The sequence below is a fragment of the Malurus melanocephalus genome, unplaced genomic scaffold, assembly GCF_030028575.1.
Source record: "Malurus melanocephalus ecotype Western Australia unplaced genomic scaffold, MMel_1.1 scaffold_428, whole genome shotgun sequence".
Lineage (NCBI taxonomy): Eukaryota > Metazoa > Chordata > Aves > Passeriformes > Maluridae > Malurus > Malurus melanocephalus.
In genome coordinates, this window is record NW_026623660.1 from 395,232 (window position 1) to 418,649 (window position 23,418).

At 49.5% G+C, this 23,418-nt stretch overlaps 1 protein-coding gene across 3 annotated transcripts in view; it reads left to right on the plus strand.

The window, feature by feature from the left end:
- The window catches only part of LAMA5 (laminin subunit alpha 5), an 83,012-nt gene that overhangs the window by 20,635 nt on the left and 38,959 nt on the right, over positions 1–23,418 (plus strand). For all 3 annotated transcript variants that reach the window (XM_057379952.1, XM_057379953.1, XM_057379954.1), the window contains exons 3-7: positions 13,861–13,978; positions 17,347–17,465; positions 17,755–17,925; positions 18,359–18,456; positions 23,187–23,302. In XM_057379952.1, the coding sequence (XP_057235935.1) occupies positions 13,861–13,978; positions 17,347–17,465; positions 17,755–17,925; positions 18,359–18,456; positions 23,187–23,302 (622 nt within the window). The remainder of the gene's footprint in view (positions 1–13,860; positions 13,979–17,346; positions 17,466–17,754; positions 17,926–18,358; positions 18,457–23,186; positions 23,303–23,418) is intronic.

The following is a 23,418-nucleotide window of genomic DNA, read 5'->3' on the forward strand; positions in this document are numbered from 1 at the left end:
GGGTGGCTGCAGGTGTGCTGGAAGCATCAGTCCTCAGCAAAGTGTAGCGGCTGCAGCTGGGCTGGGCTTCTCTGTCAGCAGCAAGACCTGCTTTGGGCAGCTCTGGGGTGGATCAGAGGAAAATGGGGATCTTCATGGAGGAGAGTGAAGCTGCTGTGGGTGTCTGAGCTGTGGGAATCGCTGGGGCTGGAGAGCAGAGTGACCGCACGTGTCCGCAGCGTGCGTTGTCTTAACGCGTTGTTTATTTGATGTGCTGTTTGTTCTGGCACAGCCMGGGCGCCTGCTGGGGTGGATAATGCTGGGGAACAACGTGAGCTCACCCTGCTTCTCAAAGAGAAGCCTTCAATTTGCCAGAAGCATCTTTTCTCCCAGTGGCTGGTACGTGTTCATGCTGACACAGGCTGGAGGAGCGGGTTCAAGGGACACCTTGAAGCCGAGGGACTGGAGGGACCTCATTTGCCATCCCAGGGGACAGGGACATGTTAGCATCACCCAAAATGTATCAGCTGGAGCAATGTGGGGTGGAGATGAAAAAAYTCCCTGATRTTTCAGTGGCTGATCGCAACTGACTGAAAACCTCTGTCTGCAGGAGTTGCTGCATTTCATTAAATAAAAACAGCCTTTTTTCATCATCCTGATGTCGCGCTGCTGGGGCAGACAAAAAACACGTTGCTGATATCGCACTCACAATATGATCTTATCAGCCCCTGCCTGTAAATTGTGACCAAGTTTGACTCTTTCCTTGGATTGATTTGGGAAGGCTCCTCTTCCCCAGAAATGAGTTTTCCAGATGCTTACTTTAAAAGAGGAAAAAGAAATATAGTTAGGGATTTTCTTTGGCCACCTTTCCAGCTTCCAGCTGTTAAGTGGTGGAAATGTGTTCTTCATTATGTCCAAGAGAGAAATGTTTCTTTCTTCCGATTGGGGAGGCAATAAATATTTCCCAACGTAATGTGCTGTAGACAAGTGAGTTAGTGTGGTTTGTTCTCTGGGCAGCAGCGCCGGCGGGGAGCCAGCGAGCGCCGGTGTGATGGACGGGGCAGGGATTTTGCTGGCCCCAGGCTGTGCACAGGCACTTTGTTGGATTACAGATTGGATAATCGAGTGTCTGGGTYTGYCTTCRAATCCAGCAGCAATCCTTAGCAGCYCCTTTGCGTTGACTTYCCAGCACTGCCATTTACAGCCAGCACGCTGCCTCGTGCGGTTCCTGTCTCTGATTGCTGTCTCCTCGTCTGACCCCAAAGCAGTTGAGTTCTGGGTTGAGCCTGATGAGCCAGCAGTGGGGCTATTTTGGATTAAAGGGAGGAGGGGTGAATTCCAGCTTTGTGGATTGCTCCATCCTCTGCCAGCGTTGGCTTTGCTCCTAGCAAAGATGCTCCAGCTTGCTTCTAGTGGTCTTGGCCAGCATGGCCYGGGCAATTCCCAATTAGAGAATTGCAGGACATCACCCAGCACTTATTCCAGCTAATTCTAGGCCATTAAGTTGCCAGTGTTTGGCACATGCTTTCCTCTTTGGTCAAGAAGGTGCATGGGGTTAGAACAGATAAATTTGGGCATCTGCAAGACCTTCTGTCTGTAGTCACAGCATCCAGCTTGGTRGTGCCAAGGGACAGCTGTGACAGTGTCTAGATCTGGGGGGATTTTCTTGGGAAAGACTGAGATGGGGGCTGTCATCARTGGTAACAGCAGCCCATGATCTCAATCAGCTCACGGAAAGGGCAGTGTGATGAGGGTGCATCCTGAAGGAGCCCTGGGACTGAACAGCAGTGGGTGGCACTGTAGATGTGAAAAGAGAAATATCAAAAATGCTGTGGGCTGATGAAAATCTGAAGGAGTATGAGCCAGCATAAGCCCCAACAGGGAGCTGAGAAAACTGGARGTTACCAGCTGTTGGTGTTGTAATTGCCACCTCTGCACAGCCTAACTTGTAATCATCTGTCGCGCTCTTTCCTGCCCATGTGCCTCTGAAAACTACTCCATCCTTTTTGCTTCTCACATTTTCTGTGGCAACGGCCCAAAACTGGTGGGAAAGGCAGGAAGGGACTTTTCAGATGGTCTAGACCTTTATTCCCATTATGGAAATGCTTTAAAATAATCTGTTTCAACCATAAAAGCTGCAGCGTATTTTCCCTTTAAAATAATGTTTTATAAGATTTCTCTTTTAAAGTGAATTAAAATACCAATAGAAGCAGGAGGGCATAAGCCAAACATTAAGARAAGACCCTTGAGGATAAAATGAGTTTGTGAACAATTTTGTCTTGAACTCTGTGGGAATGGGACTAAATCTGTGAAGTCTTCCCGGATATCCTGCCATAATTTGAAGCCCTAAAAATAGCCCAAAATTCGAATAGCCTGGATGACCTCAAACCTGCTTTTTGAGAGACTTCAAGTGTAGTCTGAGTAGGTGAACACCCTGCAGCACATCTGGGTTTTAGGAGCCCTTGATGAGTCAGTTGGAGGATCATTAATTGGTTTCTGGTCTTTATTAGCATCAGGCTTGGATGAGTTGGGTTCCTGCAATGAGCAGTGGTGGGGCACAGTGGCCTCTTTTGGGATGGTGAAGGGGGTCTGAAGGGTCCATTTAGGGGGTCCCAGGGAGGGCTGTTCCACAGGAGAGCGCTGGGCTGACCCCGAGCCCACTGCAGTGATTTATTCCTGAGCTGACCCCAGAGCGGGAGGAGATGCAGGCTCTGCAGAAAGGTGCTTACAAGGGAGCTCTGGTTTGAGACAAAGCAGCCAATTTCCTTTCACCACAGACAAGCCTTATCTCGGGAGATTGCGTTGGTCTCCTGTGGAGCCTCTGGTGTCAGAACCGTGCTCTTCCTGGGCAGATAGAGAGGCTTGTGCAGAAATCCCATAGCAGCAGCCYGGGAGCTGATGTGGCTGTGGGTCACGAGCCCTGCACTCTGTGGGAACAGGCAGTTTGGGGCTGTTTGGATTAGTTTTCATGGGGTTTGTGGTTGTTGTTTTTTTTTAAAGTAGCAGATGAGAAGAGCTACAGGACCTGTTGTTGTGCACATTGCAGAGAGGCTCAACTCAGGTGTATTTTGAGGCACCTCACTGATGTCTGACTGCAGTTCTGGGTCTGTGCAGATGTGTGGATCCTGCTGTGCTCTCAGGAGAGGGCTGCCACCACCTGGGATCTGTCTTGCTGCTCTGGCAGGCGTGGGGATTTCTCCCAGTAGTCATACATGGACGCTGTCCATGGAAAAGGTTTTCTCTGGGACACGTCCTCCTCAGCCAGACAGAGAAGGTTGTTTTCCTCAGCTTCTGGGAAACACTACTCACAACCACAACTGCAGCAATCGACTGCTTACAGGGTTGATGTCCAAAAAGTCTGCAGTGTGGGCTGTAGATAAGCTGCTTAGTCTGTCATACCCAAGAATGGACCATAGTTTATGTTCCTGGCACAAACATAGCTGGGATGTGTTTGCCTTTTTCCTTTTGTGATCCCAGTGGGTGCTGCCTCAGTTGACATTACTGATTGGCCACAAATAGGTTGGTCTGGTGGAATTTTGTAGTTACCCTGTCCTCATCAGCCAGGAGAGATTAYTTCTCCTCATCTCTTCATGCAAAGCCCCATCCTGCCTCTGCAAGTGTGCTGGGTAGCCAGGTTGATGAAGATTTTGGGCTGGTGTTTATATATACTTCTATTTTTTTTAGCTCATTCATATTGTTCTGTGATGCTCAATGTTCTTTTGAAGCTGGGGCAGGAAGAGGCTGGAGATAAGACAACAATAAAAGGCTGGAGTAAGCCCTGCAAGCAGAGATAATGCACTTCAGAGAATATGGGTGAACTGGAAAGTTCAAGGAAATTTGAACTTTTGGCCAGTCAGGATGRTTACTTTTCCCACCAAATTCTCTGCACGGCCAGCTTGGCTTGTGATGTACCTGGGACAGGTTTCAGTTAAATTGGGGCCACCTGTTAGAAACAAGTTAATGATGTTCAGATTTATATGACGTCATATCTATCACTTCACTGATTTTTTAAAAAAATATTAGTCCATTTAARGGATTTTGCTCTTAATACCTGGCCTAAATCAAAAGGTTTCTCATGTAYCCTCTTTAGCTTTTCCTCCCCTGCATTCTTGTTCCATGAATCCATCTTGTGATATCTGACACTTCTACAACGAGGAGAAGTTCCTCACTGTGCATTTTCTCTTGATTTTACACCCTCCCAGCCCAGCTTGTTGGGGAGTTGGCATTGTATCATGAGAGATTTGCTAAACCTGTGGAGAGGGGTCCCTTCCTATCTGCAAGGCAGGTTTCTCTCTGARTGCCTGGGTTTGGGAGGTGATGAAGGCAGAGTGAGCTACAGGAGCTGTTTGCTGGGTCACAGTGGCTCCAGGGGGTTTAAGAACGTGTTCAAACAAAATTCCTTTCTTGAAGGATGGTTTTGAAAATTGCTGAGTATTCCATCTCTCAGGACCTCAGCTCTCAGTTTGAACCCAAGCAGAGAACCAGGCAGGCTCCATTCTGACTGTGCTAATTTCTTTTCTTGGCTGGAAATGCCTTGGGAGATTCCCTATTTGCAGGTTCCCCATCTATCCTGGGGTGTAATTTACCCACAGACAGTGTTTGCTGACCTCAGACCTCACCAGTGCAGTGTRGGTGCCACCTGCTCTGCCACGCAGAGACCCCAGCACCCCCAAATCTTCAGCAGCCCATGCTCCTTCCGCACGGAAACGGTGCAAAAATCGATATCCAGACTGTGCCATTCTTTAATTACAGAGCAGCAGAAATGAAGTGTACAAAAGGTCAGACCAGATTTTTCAGTGAGGAGCTGTTTGGAGGAAGTTGAGGAATTTTGGCCCAGCGCARGCTGAAATTCCTGCTTGGTTGTGTGGGAGCTTCAGCTCGGGGGAGGCAGCTCCGCTCGCAAATCCATTGAGGCTTCGCCTGGACTTTCATTTGTGAGGACACGAATGGTTTGCATCTCACAGCCAGTGTTGGGCTGCCTTGTAAGAGCAGGAGTTGGAGGAGCTGTGCAGAAGAGCCCCTCTGCATACGAGGAAGGCTTAGAGAGGAGGAGGAGGAGGAGAGGATTTGAGCACAGCACAGGCTCTGAGCTGTGCTGTCCTCCCCTTGGCCTGGGCTTTGTCACAGCTGTGCCCATACATCTGGGGCTGGAATGTGCCATGCTTTMATGCCTTGCTTTCATCAGATTCTCTGCCAAAGTCACGGATTCCTCCTATATGTTTGAAAAGCAAACAATCCGTGACTGCCYGTTCCCTGTGCCTCAGCACGCAGGCAGCTGCGGGAACACTTCAACCAAATTAACCCAGAGCTGTTAAATTATTCTCYGAGGAAAGGAGAAAGATGAGCAGCAGTGACTGACGAGCTCCTGGTGAAATGCTCTCACAGTGGTGATGTCATTGGCAGGTAGAGGAATGAACGTGGACTTTCAATGGAATTCTTGTGCTCAAGGTCGTAGTTTCTACCCTGTTAGGCTGCATGTAGATAAACAGGAGGCACCAGGCAGGGCTGTCGCTGCTAAAAGTGTTACAGCTCTTGATTTGGAGCCTGTTCTCTCTCTGCCCCAGTGGCAGGTGCCCAGGGAGGCYCTGCAGATGATGTTTGCAGCTGCTGGGACAGCTTGGCAGAAGGAAGGCTCTCCTGCCAGCTCTGCTTGCTCTGCAGCGATGGTGGGGCACTGCAGAAGAGGGATGGGTTTTTCCTCTAAAGCCAAATCTTCTCCCCATGAATGATGGATAGATCAGGTCCTTTCAGCCACATGAGGAGAAGTTGTGGCAGTGCCATCCTCTCCTTTGTGTCTGTCTGTTGTTGGAGTCTTCCTCACAAAGCACCCAGGTGATGTCCTTGAAATACAGGTGTGGGATTGTCTCCAAAGGCAGCTTTGGGATCAGCAGCTCTTGAGGAATGTTGTCCATGTGAACAGAGGCGTTGGAGGATGACCCAGATGGATTTAAAAGGTTCATTCACAGCTCAGTGCTGTGCTGGAGCTCACTGTGAGACACTGAGCCCTTCATCCTGAGCACAGGGACTGGAGATCTCCTTCCAGGACAGAGACGTGCTTCTTGGCTGAAATTTGCCATGGTAGAACACTTCAGGGAGATTTTTTTCTTTTTTCCCTTTCAAAGTCTTTCTGGCATGAAAAACGGAGTCAGTTCTTTCCCATTAGTTACAAAAAAACTTCCTCTCCCTGTGTGTGGAGTGACAGCTCCCTGAAGAGACGCTGCCTCTTGCTGTCTCAAATAACTGCAGTCAGATGACATCCMTCAAGTCAGGCTTTTTCTCAGCAATTTCAGATTTAGGCTGCAAGCACACCCGTTAGTATTAGCAAGCTGGAATTCCCTGCTTTTTCTATTTATAGGAAAGCATTTTTTGCTATGTGTTCTGGGATTACGAGARTTTCTACCATGGTGTAGTTTTTATTTTGCTAAAATTAGTCTCAAACTCCTRTTAGTTTAAGGGAGGAGAATTAAGGCAGTGAACCCAAGGTCCTTTGAAAATCAGCCTTGAGAACCATGCTGAGTTTTTTCCTATTCAAAGCCAGTGGTGGCTGGATTTATTTATCTGGCTGTATTTGAGTGACTTCCAGTTAAATTTCTGTAGAATTCCAAGTCTTCCTGGGGCACCTGCTTATTGCTCACCTGTCTGCATGAAGCTGCTTGCAGGAATTTTGGCTTTTTCACTTCTGCACATCAGACAACATGAGCACTGTGGTGCTTCACAATGAGGGCCATCAGGGCATTTTTTTGTCCTTGTAAAAGAGGTTTTATTTTTCTTTGARTCACTTTTTTCCCTTGTCCCACTTCTCATGTATTACCATATTTGACTGGGAGGAAGACCCTCAGGTGAACTGCCACTAATCCTGCCAGCTAATTATTGATGCACATATTTAACCAGTTCACTCCACTCCAAAAAAAAAAACCCATTCCCAGAAGCTTCCTAGAAACATTTAACCATCAAGGACAATTGACACCTCAAGGTAAATAGTCTGAGAATCTGAAATCCTGAATGTGGCTGTATYTTATCTGCAGCACCAGGAAGTTTTGAGGGCCTCTTTACAGCCCCCTCTGTGCTGGGCTCCTGATGGTGTTTGCAGGAGGATTAAAGCAACTGGAGAGCGTGGGAATCCTGGTGGTGGGGGCACCTGATCCTCACCACATTCCCTGGGCTGAGCAGGCCTTGTGCTTTTACCTCTTTACAGGGTGTCCAAGGGTAGGGGAGTCCACCCAGCCCTTCCCTCAGGGTGTGGTAGATCCAGTTTGGGCTAAAAGACAAATATTTAAGTCTTGTCTTTAATGGGTTACTTAACGCTTCACCCAGCAACCTAGGAAGGGCATCTCAGCCAAGTGCAGGGAATCTCACATGCACTGAGAGGCTGGCGTGGGCAAAGTCCTTCTCTGTGATGACTGAAGCCTCATCCCCAGGAATTCCAGCCATGCCCCTCCGTCCTGACCAGTTTTGCTCTGCTGTGAYGCCTCTGGTTACCCAAATCTGGCTGCAGTGACACTTGAGTGGCTGTTTGGGCACATACAAAGGGCTGCTCTGAGTTGAGAAGGGACCCCACTGCTGGGTTTGAGCACAGGCTGGTGTTTGACCAGGTACAGGTTGGTGTGTCAGTGTCCCTGAACCTGTGTTTGATGTTTGCAGCTCCAAGGATCTGGAGGGATGGATTTGGRTAGGTTAGGATTTAACAGGATGTTCCTGTGTGCCTCTCTCAGTGCCAGCTGGCTGCACCTGCTGCCAGGCAGGCTCTTGCTGCTGCCCTGTTGGAGGTCATTTCTAAAACCTGGCTGTCCAAATCTTCAGTCCAGCACTGTGCAGGCCACAAGTGATGGCACTGCTCTGCCCTGCCATGTGCCAAGTGCTGCAGGTTTAGTCCCCCAGGGRTTTTTGGCAGGAGTGTGGCACTGGCAGGGGAAGGGCAGCTCGCACAGGAGGATGCTGTGGAGATAAAGAATTGCTGTGTGTGAAATCAGTGGACGAGCCAAATCCTTCTCAGAAGTGGTGTTTAAAGAAAAAAATCCTTTGTGGAAAATGCTCCATCAGCTGTTCACCTAAGCCAAGCTGCTTAGGAAGGGAACAGGCGCTGTTTAGAAAATAACATCACAAAGTGTGGGGTTGCTGCTGCTGCTTGTTGTGACACCGAGCGGGTTTTGTGCTGGCTGGTAGCTCTGAATCTCTGGTTTCCTGGAGAGAGTTTTCTTTGATCTCTCTCAATAACACTCTGGGGTTTTAAGAGAAAGATTTTGAAAGCAGGCTGGTGCAAAATTGAGTGTTAGTGCTCACTTCTCTGCCCAGCTCACGGAGGTGTTTAATAGGTGCCACTTTGCACCTCTGTCCTCTCCCCATGGTGAAAGAGATGGGTGTTTTTTTTCTAAAGCCTTGCTGTCAAAACCTTGAGAGGCAAGCATAGGGAACCTTCTCATTCAGAGCCCTGTAATCCTCTGTGAATAACTTGGAAAAACATTTGTAGGAGTGAGGATTTGAGACACAGACATACAAGRACAAGCCAGGAGTTGCTGTGAGGAAAAGAGCAAAATGGGAGCAAAGAGCATTTCAGTGCTCTTTCAAACACTGAGTTTTGTGCTTTTATATGTGGGGTTTGTTTGCTCTCAGGGACTCGAGTGTTTTATCAAAAATGAGTGGATAAAAAGCCCTGCCTGCTTGGAGGGGAAACACCTTTGTTTGCTGCCTGGAAGGGTTGAAGTGGTTATTGTGTGATTGAAAATGAAGTCTGCACACACTTAATGTGAGAGATTTTATTAAATGATTCTAATAGATGGGCTGGGGAGAAATAAAGCTGCTGTAGGACAGCAGCAGCTCAGCAGGGGGACAGTCAGTTGTTAATGAGTAAATTCACTGCTTCCTTGAGAATAAATGATTACAGGCAAAGGATGCAAAAGGAGCAGGTCACTGACCTAGAGAAATTCAAAGTGACTCAGAAGCTCTCTGCCTTTCCAGGGCTTTTCCACCTGCTGCATATTTGTTTGTGGGGATAAAAGGTGCACAGAAAGGCACCTTGTTAGCTTTAGCTGCTGYCCCTGTGGAGCATTTCCAAGGCTGACTCATGGGAGCTGAGCAGTGCTCAGGGCAGAGGTGATCTGTGCACCCTGAGAGTTTTTTATCCCTGGCACTCTGGATTGATATAACCCCTCCAGGCTCTGACATCTCCACATTTTCCAGGTGGGTTTGTGGCTGCAGTGATGGACTGAGACAGTGCCTGGGGGATGGATGGGCATGGGGGGGAGTAAAATTGATTTTTGAAAGTGGGGAAAAACAAACAGCGCTTCCCCATCTTTCCATAGCGGTTCTTTTTCTGCTTGTAGGTTTGTCTGGAGCTGCTGTGCAGTGACCCACACTGGGGTGCAGCACACCCCAAACTGCAGGTGCCCTCTGAAGGTGTCCTGTGTGTATCCAGGAGGCCTGATGTACCCATAAACAGTGGGATTTATTGCCCATGCACTGGGGGCACTGAGCTGCACCTGCTGGTCAGGTCCATCCGATCCTCCCAGGAAATCTTGAGCAGCAATCAGCAATGCTGGTAACACTGTCCACACTCTCCCTCCACGGGGTACTGAGCAGGGCTCAGGGAGAGATGAACTGCTTTGTTTTTACGTGGTGTTATTTCATAAGTCAACACCAAAGGTAATAAATCTGTCCTGTGGAAAATTAGCGAGTGGTTTAGTGTATGAACTGCTCCTGTGGGGTCGGGGGCAGGGGGCAGAGCTGGGTGTAACTCCCAGCCAGCACAGCTCAAAATCTTTTTGTCAGAGAACCAAAAAGGACCCTTCTTGCTGTTGATGAAAACATAGTTGTTAATATTGCAGCAATGTTAAGATTTATTTTKGTTATTGAATGTTTCTGTGTGTCCTTGTGGTACCTTGGAACACCAGAGAGGCTTCCCCAAAAGACCCTCACCAAAGCAACACCAGATACAAACCTGATCCAGCTTTTTATCTTCCTCCCAGAGCTGGAAAACTGCAATCAGTGTCTGGAGGGAAGGGATAGAGAGGAAATGTGTGAGTTTGCCATGGTGTGCTGCTCACACAGAAGGATGAACGAATGGACAGAGAATGTGCTGCTCCAAAAGCAGCTGAGTTTCTCTAGACTCCTTGGAATCTTACTCTTCAAGTCTTCACACTGTCATAGTCACCAGAATTATATTTTTGTGGGATTTTGGTGCTGGATGAGGCTGCCCAGCATCTAAAGACACAAAGGGATGGAGGAAATGCCCTCATCTCAATCTTCCTCTCCTGGCTCTGGCACTTGCTCCATCCTTGCAGGCACTGGGGCAGCTGTGAGTGATTGTTGCTAAGGAAACTTGCTTCAAAACCACTAACAGCAACATCAGCTACATGTAGGGATGTTACTATTTTCAAAGAAATGTGGTTGCTAATTAAGGTAGTGTCAGAATTTCCTGGCTGGAAGGTCGTCCTGTGRAATCCCAGAGGCTGGTCAAAGGTTGAGCTGTACCTGGCGTGTTTTCAGAGGTGGGGAGGGCAGGGGATCTGCYTGCCTGGAGACAAGTGTGTGCATCAAATCTGGTGTTTCACCTCCTTCCTCCATGAAGAAGGGGAAAAAAATGTCCTAAGTGACTGGGAGCATAGAGGTTTTTATTCATCTGACTGATAATGGRAGCTAAATAAGGGCTTTGGAAAAAAAACCCAACCATTTCTCTTGCAATATTGGTTGGGCAGAACTGTACTGGAACTAAACATGGAAYGAAAAGTCTGGCTTTTCTGCCAGCTCTATTTTTAGAGCTGCTGCTCCATCTTTGCATCTGAGTTTTCTCAGCAGATGCACTGGAAACAGGCAATTTGCTGTTATTTTTTCCGGCCAGGCTGTGATACTCTGCAAGATAAGGATSTTGGATGGAGGGGCTGGGGACTCGCCAGACTGGACAAAAATCCCCCTGCAGAGCAGAACACGGGTCCTGTTCCAGGTTTGGGTTCACTGTGGTCACAGGATCCTGAATATTTTCTGTGCTCCATTAGGAGTGACCCTTCTGTGCTGGAAGGGGAGTGGTTGTGCAGGGTTGGCTKGACTTCTTTGTGTCCCAAAATTGCAGTCACAACTGGAATAAAATTCAGCAGCGCACAGCAGTGCTACAGATGGGTTTGGGTATGGAGAGAGGAGTTGTGCTTGGCTTTGAGAGCAAATGCCTGCCCTGAGTTTCAGCTAAAGTATTGCAGATGATCCAGAAATACCCAGTGAGGACCCAGAGGTTCTTGTGCTTTCCTGTGAAAAGCAGGAATAGAAGATAAAAAGTGTGCTAGTCCTGGACATCTGACCCTGCCAGTGGGGCTGGGACTGGCTTTTCAGAGAACTCCCAGCAGGAATGGACACAGTTGTCCCCAGTGCCCAGTGTGTGTGTGTGACTCTCTCATGACTCAAAAATGAACTTAAACCATTGGTGCCACCTTCTTCCATCTGGAGAGGGCTCAGAGRGGTCAGGAGCCCCTGCCCAGCCCTGCCCCAGGGGCATTTACACCAGAACTTGCAACCAGCAGCCCTGAGTTCTTTTTCTGGCTGTTTTCACTTTGTGAATCACGGAGCCAGAGGCTTGGTTTTGGGTTAAGTTTCAGTGTTTGTGCAAAAACTGCACCAATTTGACTGCATGGTAATCCAGAGGGAGGGGACTTCTGAGAACCAGAAACGTGCGAGGAGTTGGACTCCAGRACATTTAATTAGGACCATTTTTTTTCCCAGCATAAAGCTGAAAAACAAGGAGGACCCCTCAGGAATTCCATGGGATCTACTGGCAATAAACTTGTTACTGGCTTTGCAAAAAGAAAGGCAGAAGAGAGGGATGCACCTCACATTTCTGAATTTGTGTTTGTGGTCGCTGTTCATTCAGAGCAGAGAATCCCCCAGTGCCTGAGGCYAGAACACTTACAGGTATTCTGGAGCTGCAGGGAGTTTTGTCCAGCTACAGGCAGTGCTGGATTCCAGCAGGAATATTAATTTATTCCCTGGAGAATAGAGCTGGAGGAGGGTTTGGAGTGGAGGGAAGGTGTAACTTCACAGGCTGGTGTTCAGCCCTGTTCCCATGCCAAGAGGCAGATGTTGAGCTGTGAAAACTGGTGCTGCAGGGAAAGCAGCTGCCAGAGCTGAAGCCTCTTGGGTTTTGCTATCAAATAACGGTTTTGCTGAGAGGGTAAGCAGACAGAAAAAACTGCTCCTCCAAAAAAGCTCAGTCTTGTATGTCTTGACAACACGTGGATTGCAGAGGGAAACTGGGCAGCACTGAGGTCTGTTTTTGAAAAGGATGCCTGTTTCCCCCTTGATTGGGCTTGAAAGTCTTTTGGCAGCAGGGAGCTGAGTTGGGTGATCACTTTGGTTTCTTCCCTCTGGTTTCACCAGTTGTTACCAGTGCAAGCCCTGAGAGTGGTGACAAATCCCCCCCTCCTGCCCATTCCCAGCTGGGGAACAGCCTCTGACCTGCTGTGCTTGATGCTCGTGTGGTTTTCCCAGCTGGAGCTGGTTCACTCCTCCCTGAGCATCTCTCAAGTCTTTTCAGACAACACCCAGGTGTGGTTTCAGGTGCCAGCAGCCTKCAGTGGGAACCAGACCCGTTCCCCAGAGCCAGAGGAGCATTTGGCAGCATCCTGAGGAGCTTTTTGCCTGTGTGTCCTGCTGAGGGGGGGCACAGAGCTGTTATCAGCCCTCAGGGTGCCCACATCCTCTTGTTCCATACCTGCCCACTGGCACTTAGCCCCTTTGTCAGATTACACTAAGATATGTGCTTTATAGATGGCTTAGTAGAGATTTAAATACCTTTTTTTGTTTCTTCTTCCCTCTAAAAAGCCTTCTGTGGCTGTTCAGGGCTATTTTGAAGGCATGTTATTATTAATATTTGTCCTCTGGCTCAGCAGTGTGTGTGGCCAGGGCAGGGCTGAGGTTCTGGCTGCTGTTCTGTCCCTCCTGCGTGGCTGAGATGGGCACGGAGCTGTTCTTGTCCTCCCCTTGCACCCGTGTCCCTCTGGATACCTGTCAGTCTTTTGGGGGGTGAGTGCTCCTACAGCCCCAGATCTGTGTCAGGAGGGACTCCTGGGCTGTAAATCTCTGCCTTTCAAGCACTAAACTCCCTTTTGGGTTGTTTTTGACGTTAGGAATTTTCTCTGATWAGAGAACTTTTATTTGCCTTTAAATATCACTTTGTGACAGGATGATGGAGTGGGGATTCTTGGAGCGAGCCTGTGCCAGCCGGGGAAGGGAAATTCTGCTGGGGCTTTTGTTTCTCTCCAGCACTGACATTGTAGCTCTTTAAAGGTTTATTTTATGCTTGGCAGGAGTGTGTGTGCACACGTCAGCGTCCAGACAAATGGGAGCAGCCCAGCRCTGGAGCTGAGCTGGAGCCAAGTGGGTCTCTGCTGTCCCCTCCCTGTGGCACCTGGGGAATTGGAGCTGTGCTGGGGGTTTTGGGAACAGCCTTCAAAACATACAGGTTGTGTTGGTGAAGCAGGGCTGGGATGTGGAAAAAAAAAAAAAAAACCTAGAAAGAAAGAGGTTTGTGATGTTGCTGCAAGGTGCAGTTGGATGTTCCCTGGCTGGCAGCCCGGTGTGTCACCTGTCACCCCAAAAGCCACATCCCCAGGACAGCACTGTAGCTGGTTTGCAGTGCAGCCTGCTCAGGTGTTTCCTAGCACAACCTGAAGCCACAAAGTCTGAGCTTTGTTTGCACTTGGTGGAGCTGAGCTCCCTAATCTGGCTCTGGGCAGCAGCCGTGTCCCATCGYCGTCCCTTCAGGGTGTCACTCCACAGGCTGCTGCTGAGCACCAGGAGCTGCAAAGTGCCACCTCATTTATTCCACTTGGATCCCACAGAGTTCTCCCTGCTTTTCAGGATGCCTCGAGCAGCCAACCAACTCTCTGTTCTTTCTTTCAGCTCTTCCACGTAGCCTATGTCCTGATCAAGTTTGCCAACTCCCCTCGTCCTGACCTCTGGGTGCTGGAGAGATCGACTGATTTTGGCCTCACCTACGAGCCCTGGCAGTATTTTGCCTGTAAGTATGACAGGGGGCTGCAGCTCAGTGCCAGGTGGTGAGGCTGTGGTGAAGATGGCYCTGTGCAAATAYACAGCTGGGTTTAGAGCTGYTCCTGTGCAAATACACAGCTGGGTTTRRAKCTGTTCCTRTGCAAATACACGGCTGGGTTTGGAGCTGCTCCTGTGTCACTGCTCTGCCATGTCCTCTGATTCATCTGCCCCATAAGGCTGCAAGAGTTGGAGGTTAAGTGTTCCTTAGGACAGGGGAAAGGTTTTTCTGGCTGGTACTAAGTGCATTTTTTAAAACACTGTCATGAAATGTATGGGGGTGGCAAAGTTGTCACCGGTGTCTGCAGTTGGTGTTGTTGAGCCAGGTCTGAATGTGAGATTTCTTATCATCTTCCTCTTGGCCTTCTCTTTCTGCCTGTCTGCTCTGTTCCATCCCAGACTGTATTCCAGCTCCTCCARAAGCCAAGCAGCAGCTCTTTTCCAAGTGGCTGCTATCACAGAAAAGTCTGGATGCAGAAAACATTCCCTTGTGCTTATCAGCACCGGAGATGGGATCCAGGCAGGGAACCACAGCCCTGCTGCTGTGCAAGGTGGGATCAGAGACAGCTGGCTGGAAAGGAGATCCACTCTGTGCATTTGGCTTCCCCATTCTCTGATTAAAACCTTAACAAACAGCTGGTTCTACAAAACTCTTCTCCCAGAGGGTCTGTGGGGTAGCCAGATGCTGTGGAACTTGTTAACCACCAGCTCCTCCCAGAAGCTGCAGCAGTAATTGGGAGAAGATGTGAGTTAAGATCTACAGCCAGAGCTTAAAACATGGCAGGAAAGGACCTGGGAGCACTCAGAGGCCTTGCCCTGGGCTGTCCCTAAAGGCTCATATTTCTGGCTTACCTGTCAGGCTGTGCTTTGGGTTTCTGGCTTCTTCTTGTGCAAGAAAGAGCTGCAGACACGTTCCCGCTGTGTTGCCTTAGCGCAGCAGCTCCTCTGCAGGGCGGATGTTTTTCTCTCTGCTGTGKGCTGGTAGGGAACTTCTGCTGTCAAATTCCTGCTTTGCTTTTTTCTGTTTTCTCTGAGAATTTCTCTGCCAGCTCTGAAGCCTCTCTTGGGGCCCATCACAATCATGTTCCTGCATGGTCTGGAGCTGCTCTTGCCCTGCTGGGATTGTTCCTGCAGTGGCAGCACTGCAACATCTGGAGTCCCCTTCCCTCCCACAACATCAGGCMCTGTTACCACTCCCCTGGAGAAGCAGTGACACAGCCCAGTGGAAAATTCCCATGGAAATAAAGAGGTGGCTGCTCCAAAACCTRCCAGATTGGCTAGCACAACGAGTCCTCTGCGGAGGTTTATTTTTGTCGCGGGGAATTCGGTAGGTGGTCTGATCAAAACACGGCCAGGTCAGCACCAGGGYTAAAAGCAGCTGGCACAAATGCAAGGTTTGTTCAGAGCTGCCAGTGAGCCTTGTCAGGGGTGACCCTGTGGCACTGCCCACCCTGGCTCAGAGCTGCTCATCATGGGTGATGCCAAGGTGCTTTTGGGCTTAGCCCTGTGGGACAAGGGAGGAGTGACAGCAGAGTGAGGCTCTGTCCTTTCCTGCTGTTCCCCAAAAGCCCTGCTGGGATTTAAGGCCAAYGGGTTACTCTGTTTTAGCTCAGAATGCCCAGCTTCTGGCTCACGTGGTTGTGCAGATTTTGCAATAACTGGAGGAGTTCTTTGGTTTTCCTGAGTAGCTCTTTGGGCTGAGCATCCTGTCTCCCTGCAGCCGTGGCAGYGCTGTGGAAATCAATCATCTCCAGCCAGCGGTGACAGGTTCCTCGCCTGGGGCTTTAAAAATAAATTGCCTTTAAAAAAGCACCTGGTGAAGCAAACCTTGGCGGCCAGAGATCTGATGTTCAGCRTTTCCACATCTTCCTGTGGATACAACTGAGCCCTTGCTGTTGCCAAAACAGTGTTTCCTGGAGCGAGGCCACGTTCTGGAGACAAGGTGTGGGTGGGTGCAAGCCAGAGGTGAAGACAGGGAGGCAGAAATTCTCTGYTCCCCCTTTGCTGTTCCTTCTGCCTGGCTCAGCCTGTCTGTGCAGCACATGGAGTGAGGGATCTGMCTTCTGGAGGCACACTGAGGCAGATTTTGGAGGATTATTCCCATGAATTGGGTTAGCATTTCCCCATCAGTGTGAGCTGAGCAGCGCTGGCAGGAACAGCAGGTTGTGTTGGCTGCCTTTTCTCCCTTCTTCTCCCCATGGAAACATYCTCAGGAACATTGCAGGAGCTCTGCTGTGAGCTCCTGGCACAGGTGAAAAGGGAGTGGGAGGGAGCAGCAGCCTTTGTCCAGGCTTTTTCTGGGGGAATAGACCTTGACAGTGGCACTGTTTAGGGTTTTCCATGGGTGAATGAATGCAGATGCTCACCACCCTACACAATCAGGCCCTGACCTGCCCCAGCGCATCCACTGGGGTTTGTTTGGGGGTTTGGTTGGCTCTGCCAGCACAGGGATGTCACACATCCTGGGGACAAGGCTGCTGGCCCTGCAGGAGCAGCTGTGCAGGGAAACCAGGACATTGCTGTAGCTGCAGGGAGAGTCTTGGCATCCAATGTCCCCARAGCAGGTCACCGAGCCAGCAGAGTGATGCCTGTCCCTGCCTTTAGCCAGCCTTGCATTGCCACTTAGTGGCAGGAGCCCTGGTTTGCTGTCTCCAAGGGGTGGTTCTTGGTGGCTTTGGTGTTTGTAATGTTGGTTTAAGAGCAGAGCTCAGAGTGAGGTGTGAGAAGGAACCTTCCTGCTGGCCATTGCTCTGCCTCTCCCAAAAACACTRCAGGTCCCCTCCCCACACCTCTGTGTCCCCCCTGCCTGGTGGGAGATGTCCCATTGGTGACTGGCTTGTGGTTGCTGCTTCTTTGGGTTCTGAGCTGGCTTTGGGGCTGACCCAGGAAGTTTAGGAGCCCATGAAATTATGGTGCAGCTCCTACACCTGCACCCTGCAAAGGGCCCTTCTGCAGCTCAGTGGGAGCTGTGTAGCAAATCCAGCAAGGCAACAGATTGAGACCAGAATTAGTCTCAAGCTGGTTAAACTGTGAGCTTAAAGCCAAAATTAAGGGCTGGGTTTCTGTGCAGGTGATGGCAGTAGGTACAGCAGCTGTTCTGACTTTTCTCATTTTCTGCAGGGAGTTGATTTGGAGGGTTTTCTGCTTGTTACAGACTCCCTCCCTTASTGGAGAACATGAATTTAGCCATGACAGAGTTAATGACACAAAGCAATCTCTGTGTAGTAAATGCTTAACAAAGATTGTACACCCATCTCTCCATGGTCAGCGTGGGAAGATTCATGCAGGGCTGGAATTGATCCTTTTCTCTTTCTGCTCTCCTCTCTGGCTGATGAACAGCTTCCAAGAGGGACTGCATTGAGAAGTTTGGCCAGCACACCGTGGACCGGATCACCAGGGATGACCACGCCATCTGCACCACTGAGTACTCCCGGATYGTGCCTTTGGAAAATGGGGAGGTCAGCAGTTGCCTTTTTTCATACCCCAGGGTTTGCAGGGTTTCTCAGTTTCTCTTGCCACTTAAACTATTCTGTTAAACCAAATAAGATCCACAGGGAGCAGATTCAGTCATCTGGGTGACTGGGTTCAGCTGAGGGAGGGACAGGATTTCACAGATTTGTTTTCACAGATACACAGAATGGTTTGGGTRGGAAGGGACCTCAATGACCATGTGGTTCCACACCTTCCACTAGACCAGGYTGCTCAGTGCCCAGTCCAASCTGGCCTTTTCCCTGCTCCCACRCACAGATTGTTGTCTCTCTGGTGAACGGGCGCCCCGGAGCCATGAACTTCTCCTACTCTCCTCTCCTGCGGAATTTCACAAAAGCCACCAACATCCGCCTGCGCTTCCTGCAGACCAACACCCTGCTGGGACACCTGATGGGCAAAGCTCTGAGGGACCCCACGGTCACAAGGAGGGTAAGACAGGCCTTGGTGCCTCGTGCTGGTGAGGTGGAGCTCTGTGCATGCACCTCCCTGGGTGTTGCCTGTGGTTTTTTTGGGTTTTTTTTTTGTGTTTTGCACTCCCTAAATTGAAGGAGTCTGCAGTGGGTGCTGCTGTGTCTGGAACTGGAGGGTGCTTGGGATGACACCAGTAATGTGGAACTGGGAAACACCTCTTGGTGTCACCTGTGGCTTTCTGGTTGTGCTGGGAGCCCCCCACTCGTAGCTGAGGGGTTCTGGTGGTGGTGATGGCTCTTACCACTGCAGCCTGCAATGTCCAGCCTGTCACTGTAAGGGAAATAGCCCAACACAGCGTTTTACTGGATTAAATCCTGCTGAATCCTGRGTAGAATGGTTATGAATCTGATCTGTGAAGATGGTAATGGCCAACTTTCCTTGTGCTCTCCAGTATTATTACAGCATCAAGGATATCAGCATCGGAGGGCGTTGTGTCTGCCACGGCCACGCAGATGTCTGTGATGCCAAAGACCCCAAYGACCCTTACAGGTACCTTTCTCAAAATCCCAGTTCTGTGTGAAAGCATTTGGGTTATTGTTCCARGAATGAGAGATACCAGTGTTAGTTGTGTCCTGTCATGAGCTCGTTTGCTGTTTGTGGCTCTGCCCTGAGAAAGAAACAGAATCTGCTCCAGGCAAAGTAGCAAAAGTCAAACATTTTGTCAGACTTTTTCAGCCAGATCAGCTGCTTGGTTGAGTTTCCCTGTCCACCACTTTGCCATCCCATTGGAGCCCAGTGTTGGAATGGGAAGATGGGATACTGATGTGGAACATGGAGGTTTCCCATCAAAGTCCAGGGATCATTTCTCAGCTTGTACAGAGTACTCTTGCTTCCCATGTGGCTTCTTCAGCATTGGGACAATGTTCTCATAAATAGATGTTCTCCCATGAAACCAGAGTGCTGCCCATTTCTGCTCATAGGAACCATAAATAGGCTGTGTACATATGTGAACAACCCTTTGCAGAAGAGCAAGAACATGCAAAGAAGTTACATTTTGGCTTAYGGGACTCTTCCCATCTGCCTTGGCAACTTGGAGTGCCAAAGGGATGCTTCAGCCCATGGAAATGTTGCTTTTAGCCATCTGTTTGCAGCTTGAATGTTGCCTTTGTGAAAGGKCTGGGTAGATTCAGCTGGACGATAGAAGCTTGTATTTCTTTCTCATCAGGATCATGTAGAGCTTTTGGATGGGCTAAAATAAAATTCCAGTGAGTCCCAGCCAAGCTTAAAGCTGTTAAATATTAAAACAAAGATGTATTGGTAAGCAAGCCTGCCTTAATGTGCCAAACTCCGTGRCCAAAGGAAGTTCATAAATATTTTAATGTACAGTTCCTTTTTTTTTTTACACATTGATGTTGCGGGATGCAAAGTGCACCTGTGTGCTGGGGCAAAAGKYRTCATGGGGCCAAGTGATYCYTCAKSATGGAAATGCCAGGACCTTTCTTGRGTGTTTCCATGGCTTGGGGCTCTCCAGGAAGGGATGGAGAATTAAGCAAGGAGAGATATGTTAGAAATCCTTGTTCAATGCCACTTTTGCTTTTAACTCTCTCTGTCTCCTGAAATTCCTCTCCTCCACTCTCAATTGGATGCATTTGGCCTCTTCCCTCTTGGCCTCATCCTGCTCTCTGGTTCTGCATCTCATGTTGGGGAGCAGCTGTTGCCCTTCACCCAGGGCAGATCATGCTGGCCTGAGGGAGAAAACATTTCCAYTTGGGTGCTTTGTACAGCCAGCACATGGCAGCTGTGAGTCCTTTGGGATACAGCAGGAAAAGGTGCTGGATAAATAGAAAATCTTCTCATGGCATTGCTGTATGCTTTAACGAGCCCAGGAGTCTGGGGAGTCAGCAGAAATCTGATCCTTTCAGTTGGGAAAATGAKTAATTGGGGAAATGCTGCCGTTCTGCAGGTGCCAGCAGCAGCTGTGTCCAGCCTTCCCACAGAGCTGGGCATGGCTGGGCAGGATCCCAGCCCTCCTGCCCTGACAGCACAAAGCCAGGGATGTCCCTGCAGTGTCACATCAGTGGGGTCAGACACACTGTCCCTTGAGTCACGGTCCCTTGTCAGGTCTTCAGTGGTGTGTCCCTCTGCACATGTCTTGCCTCTGCAGGTGCTGATATCTGACTGCAGCAGGGCAACAGAATGAGGAGTGTGGATTGGCCTGGCCCTATTAAAAATCCCCCAAAAATCTCAGCCTGTTGAGGAGGTCTCCTGCTGCTCGTTTTAACTCTTCTCTTCTGCCCTTCCCCATGTTTCTTGTGCCTGTTGTTCAGAAAGGCAGGATGAGCACTTTGATAGAGGTGAGGTGAGCTAGAAACCTTGGCAAAGACTTCAGGACGTGATGGAGCATGTCCATGAGCTGAATTCCTGACCATAAATGATATTATTAACACAGTTTTGGAAAGTTTGTTTGAAGTGCCAAGCTGCAGAGGCTGCACATCCAGCTGTGGTGAGCTGGCTGCACATCTGGGCCMTGTGTGAGTGTGAGCAGGGACCTGCAGGCAGGTACAGCCTCCTCAGGGCTCTCTGCACTTCTTACACCCATCTCTCCTTGCCCCAAGGTGGGATGGGCTGAGCTAAGCAGAGGGAAGGAGTGTTCTGGCTAAAGGTGAACAGCAGCAGGATGAGGCACAGCCCTTTCTCCTGGCAAATCCAGAGCAGTGAGATCAGTATCAGCAGGAGCCTGGCTGGGAGAAACCCACGGAATTGTGTGTTAAGAGGCTGAGTGAGCTCAGGAGAACCCTCCAAGTATTCTGCTTCTGTCTGATAAAAGCAGTTTCGCTGCCCTGTCACAGATGCCACCAGCAAGAGGGGAGACAGCCAGAGAGTCCAGCTGCTGCCTCTGCCTGATGCTRCACATAACCAGCAAGGCAGCAGCAGCCTGRCTGCTCAGAAGCACATCCAAGGATGCTCTCCCACGGCTGGATCCTGAGCTGCAGCTTCCCCTTTCCCATTTGGAAGGGAAAGCACCATGTGTGCTGGGAGATTCGTGCCATCTGTCAGTCTCTTCTTGCAGGTGTTTTTTTCTYGGCACAGTCAGGAACAGAGGAAGGGGCTTTTTTTCCTTCTTGATTGTGCTCCTCAGATGTCCCAGCCAAATCCAGATGCTGTAGATTTCGTGGGCTGCTCTCAGTTCTGTCCCAGCTGCTCGCTGGGAACTGTTTAGTCTCTGCTATTGAGCATCAATTCCAGCGGGAAGCCTGCGGTTTCATTTCTTATGGCAGGACGACCAGGAAATATGTGCTATGTGAACACAGCCACTCCCTCTTCTCCCTTGTATATATCCCATCAATGAAACATGTAAATATTGTGGTTTATGCCCATTTGTCCATAATTCATTAGCAGCACGGACTCGGCACAAGGTGCAGTGCAGCCGTGACAGATGAGCTCTCAGAGAGGTCATTGCTGACTCTCTGAACAGCAGAGACTAAATAAATACCTCCCTCTCCATCTGAAATGAGCATCTTTACTCATGCAGTGCCATCTCTTTGCTTTCTGGGAACTGAACCAGTACTTTCCAAACATCTTGAGCATTAAAGAGCTGGGGGTGTGTGGCTGGAGCCACGTCCTCCATTCAGGGAGATTACCCTGCTCAGCAGGTTTATAAATTCCCTGACTCAGTGACCATCTTTCTCCACACGTATGTATATGGCTCTTAATCTTGATCTCCAGCTGCTGCCATGGAAAGAAACGATAAAGTTTTGTTTCCTTGGCAGTGAGGAGTGGTAGTCAGCCAGGTGAGAGGTCTGTGGGTGGTTTCATTCCAGAGACACAGCCAAGGTTTGCCTCTGAGACTCCCCCGTGGGTCTGCAGAACACTTGGAGAACAAAGAATATTTCAGGGCTGTTTTCTGCCACTTAAGCTCCAGGCAGGGRTTCAGTTTCATGCCTGGGCTCTCCAGCTCCAGCCCAGGCTGTGAATGTGGGCAGGGACAGGGCATGGCGAGTGCTGAGAGAGCTGACAGTGGCCAAGTGTCCCATGGCATCTGCAAGGGGAGGGCTGGGAGCAGTGCTGGCAACTCCTGCCTCTCCACCCCTCTGCCAGAATCAAACTGCTGAGTGTGGATCCTGCCTGCATTCCCCCAAACTTTCAGATCATCCCATATTTCATTAAAATGAGGTCTCTTGTCCTGTGCTGCTGCCTCTGTCTGGTAGTTCGCTACACATACACTGGCAGGTCCCACATTTTAAAATTACATGTAGGTGGAAACTGTGGCACTCAGCTCGCTGCAGAGCGTGTCTGCACTCCTGCACTTCACCCTGAATGACTGCTCCTTTTGTTTCTAACGCTTTTAAAAAATTACATTTATTTTTAAACACTCTGCTTTTGAATGGAAAAGCATCGGAGGAGGGAGAGATGGGAGTGGCAGACTGGCCCTGAGGGGAAATGAGTAATTACACAGATAAAAGCTGGAACATGCTGTATTATCCATAAGTCTAATACAACAGAAAGCGTTTGTGTTGGATGGGAATGGCCTGGTGCTAAGTGGAGGTTTAGGGGATGATGTCAGGGATGTTAATGAATCACCGCTGCGGTCGGATCCATCGTTGCCTGTCGAGATTCCTTGCCTGGCGCCTCCGGAGCCGCCTGTTTACCCAGCACAGCCCTGCCTGGAGAGCAGGAGGTGCATTGCACAGGGAGCTGYARTGGGGCCARYGCTGCTGAAATGCTTAATTCAAATRTGCCCTCTTCCCTACAGCACAGATCTACCTGGAGGAGCACATAGTACCTGTATGACCCATCCCTCTCCAGCTCTGGGCTGTCATTTTTTCCTTTCATGCTGTCCCTGTGCAGCAGTGGGGGCATCTTTGTGTCCCTGCACTACGCTACAGTCTCTCAAATAATCAGCTTCAGCTCAGTTTCTACCACTGTCACCTCCAAACATTTCACATTTTGTTCTCTGCAGAGCTGGCTAGGCAGTGGTACTCTGATTTTTCTCCTATCCTTGTCTCCCTATGAAGAAAAAAATGAATGATAGTGGAGGAGAAGGAGAGGACAGAATGGAGCTGAAATAGCAAAGTTTGATGTTTGGCTAAGAAAAAAAAAAAACAATTAAAAGATTGAAAAAAAAAAGCCTTAGAAGCGTGTTTTCCAGAATATTCAGATCAGCAAATACCACTCATTCATGTATCTGATCAGTCACAGAGATGCACAGCAGGGTCACACAGCAGCTCCCCACCCCATATGTCCCTGTCCCCACCCCAAACCTGTCTGTGTCCCTGCAGGCTGCAGTGTGACTGCCAGCACAACACCTGCGGTGGCTCCTGCGATCGCTGCTGCCCCGGCTACAACCAATTCCCCTGGAAGCCAGCCACTGCCGACAGCGCCAATGAGTGCCAGCGTAAGTGGGAGCTGGGCTTAGCCTTTCCTTTCCTTTCCTTTCCTTTCCTTTCCTTTCCTTTCCTTTCCTTTCCTTTCCTTTCCTTTCCTTTCCTTTCCTTTCCTTTCCTTTCCTTT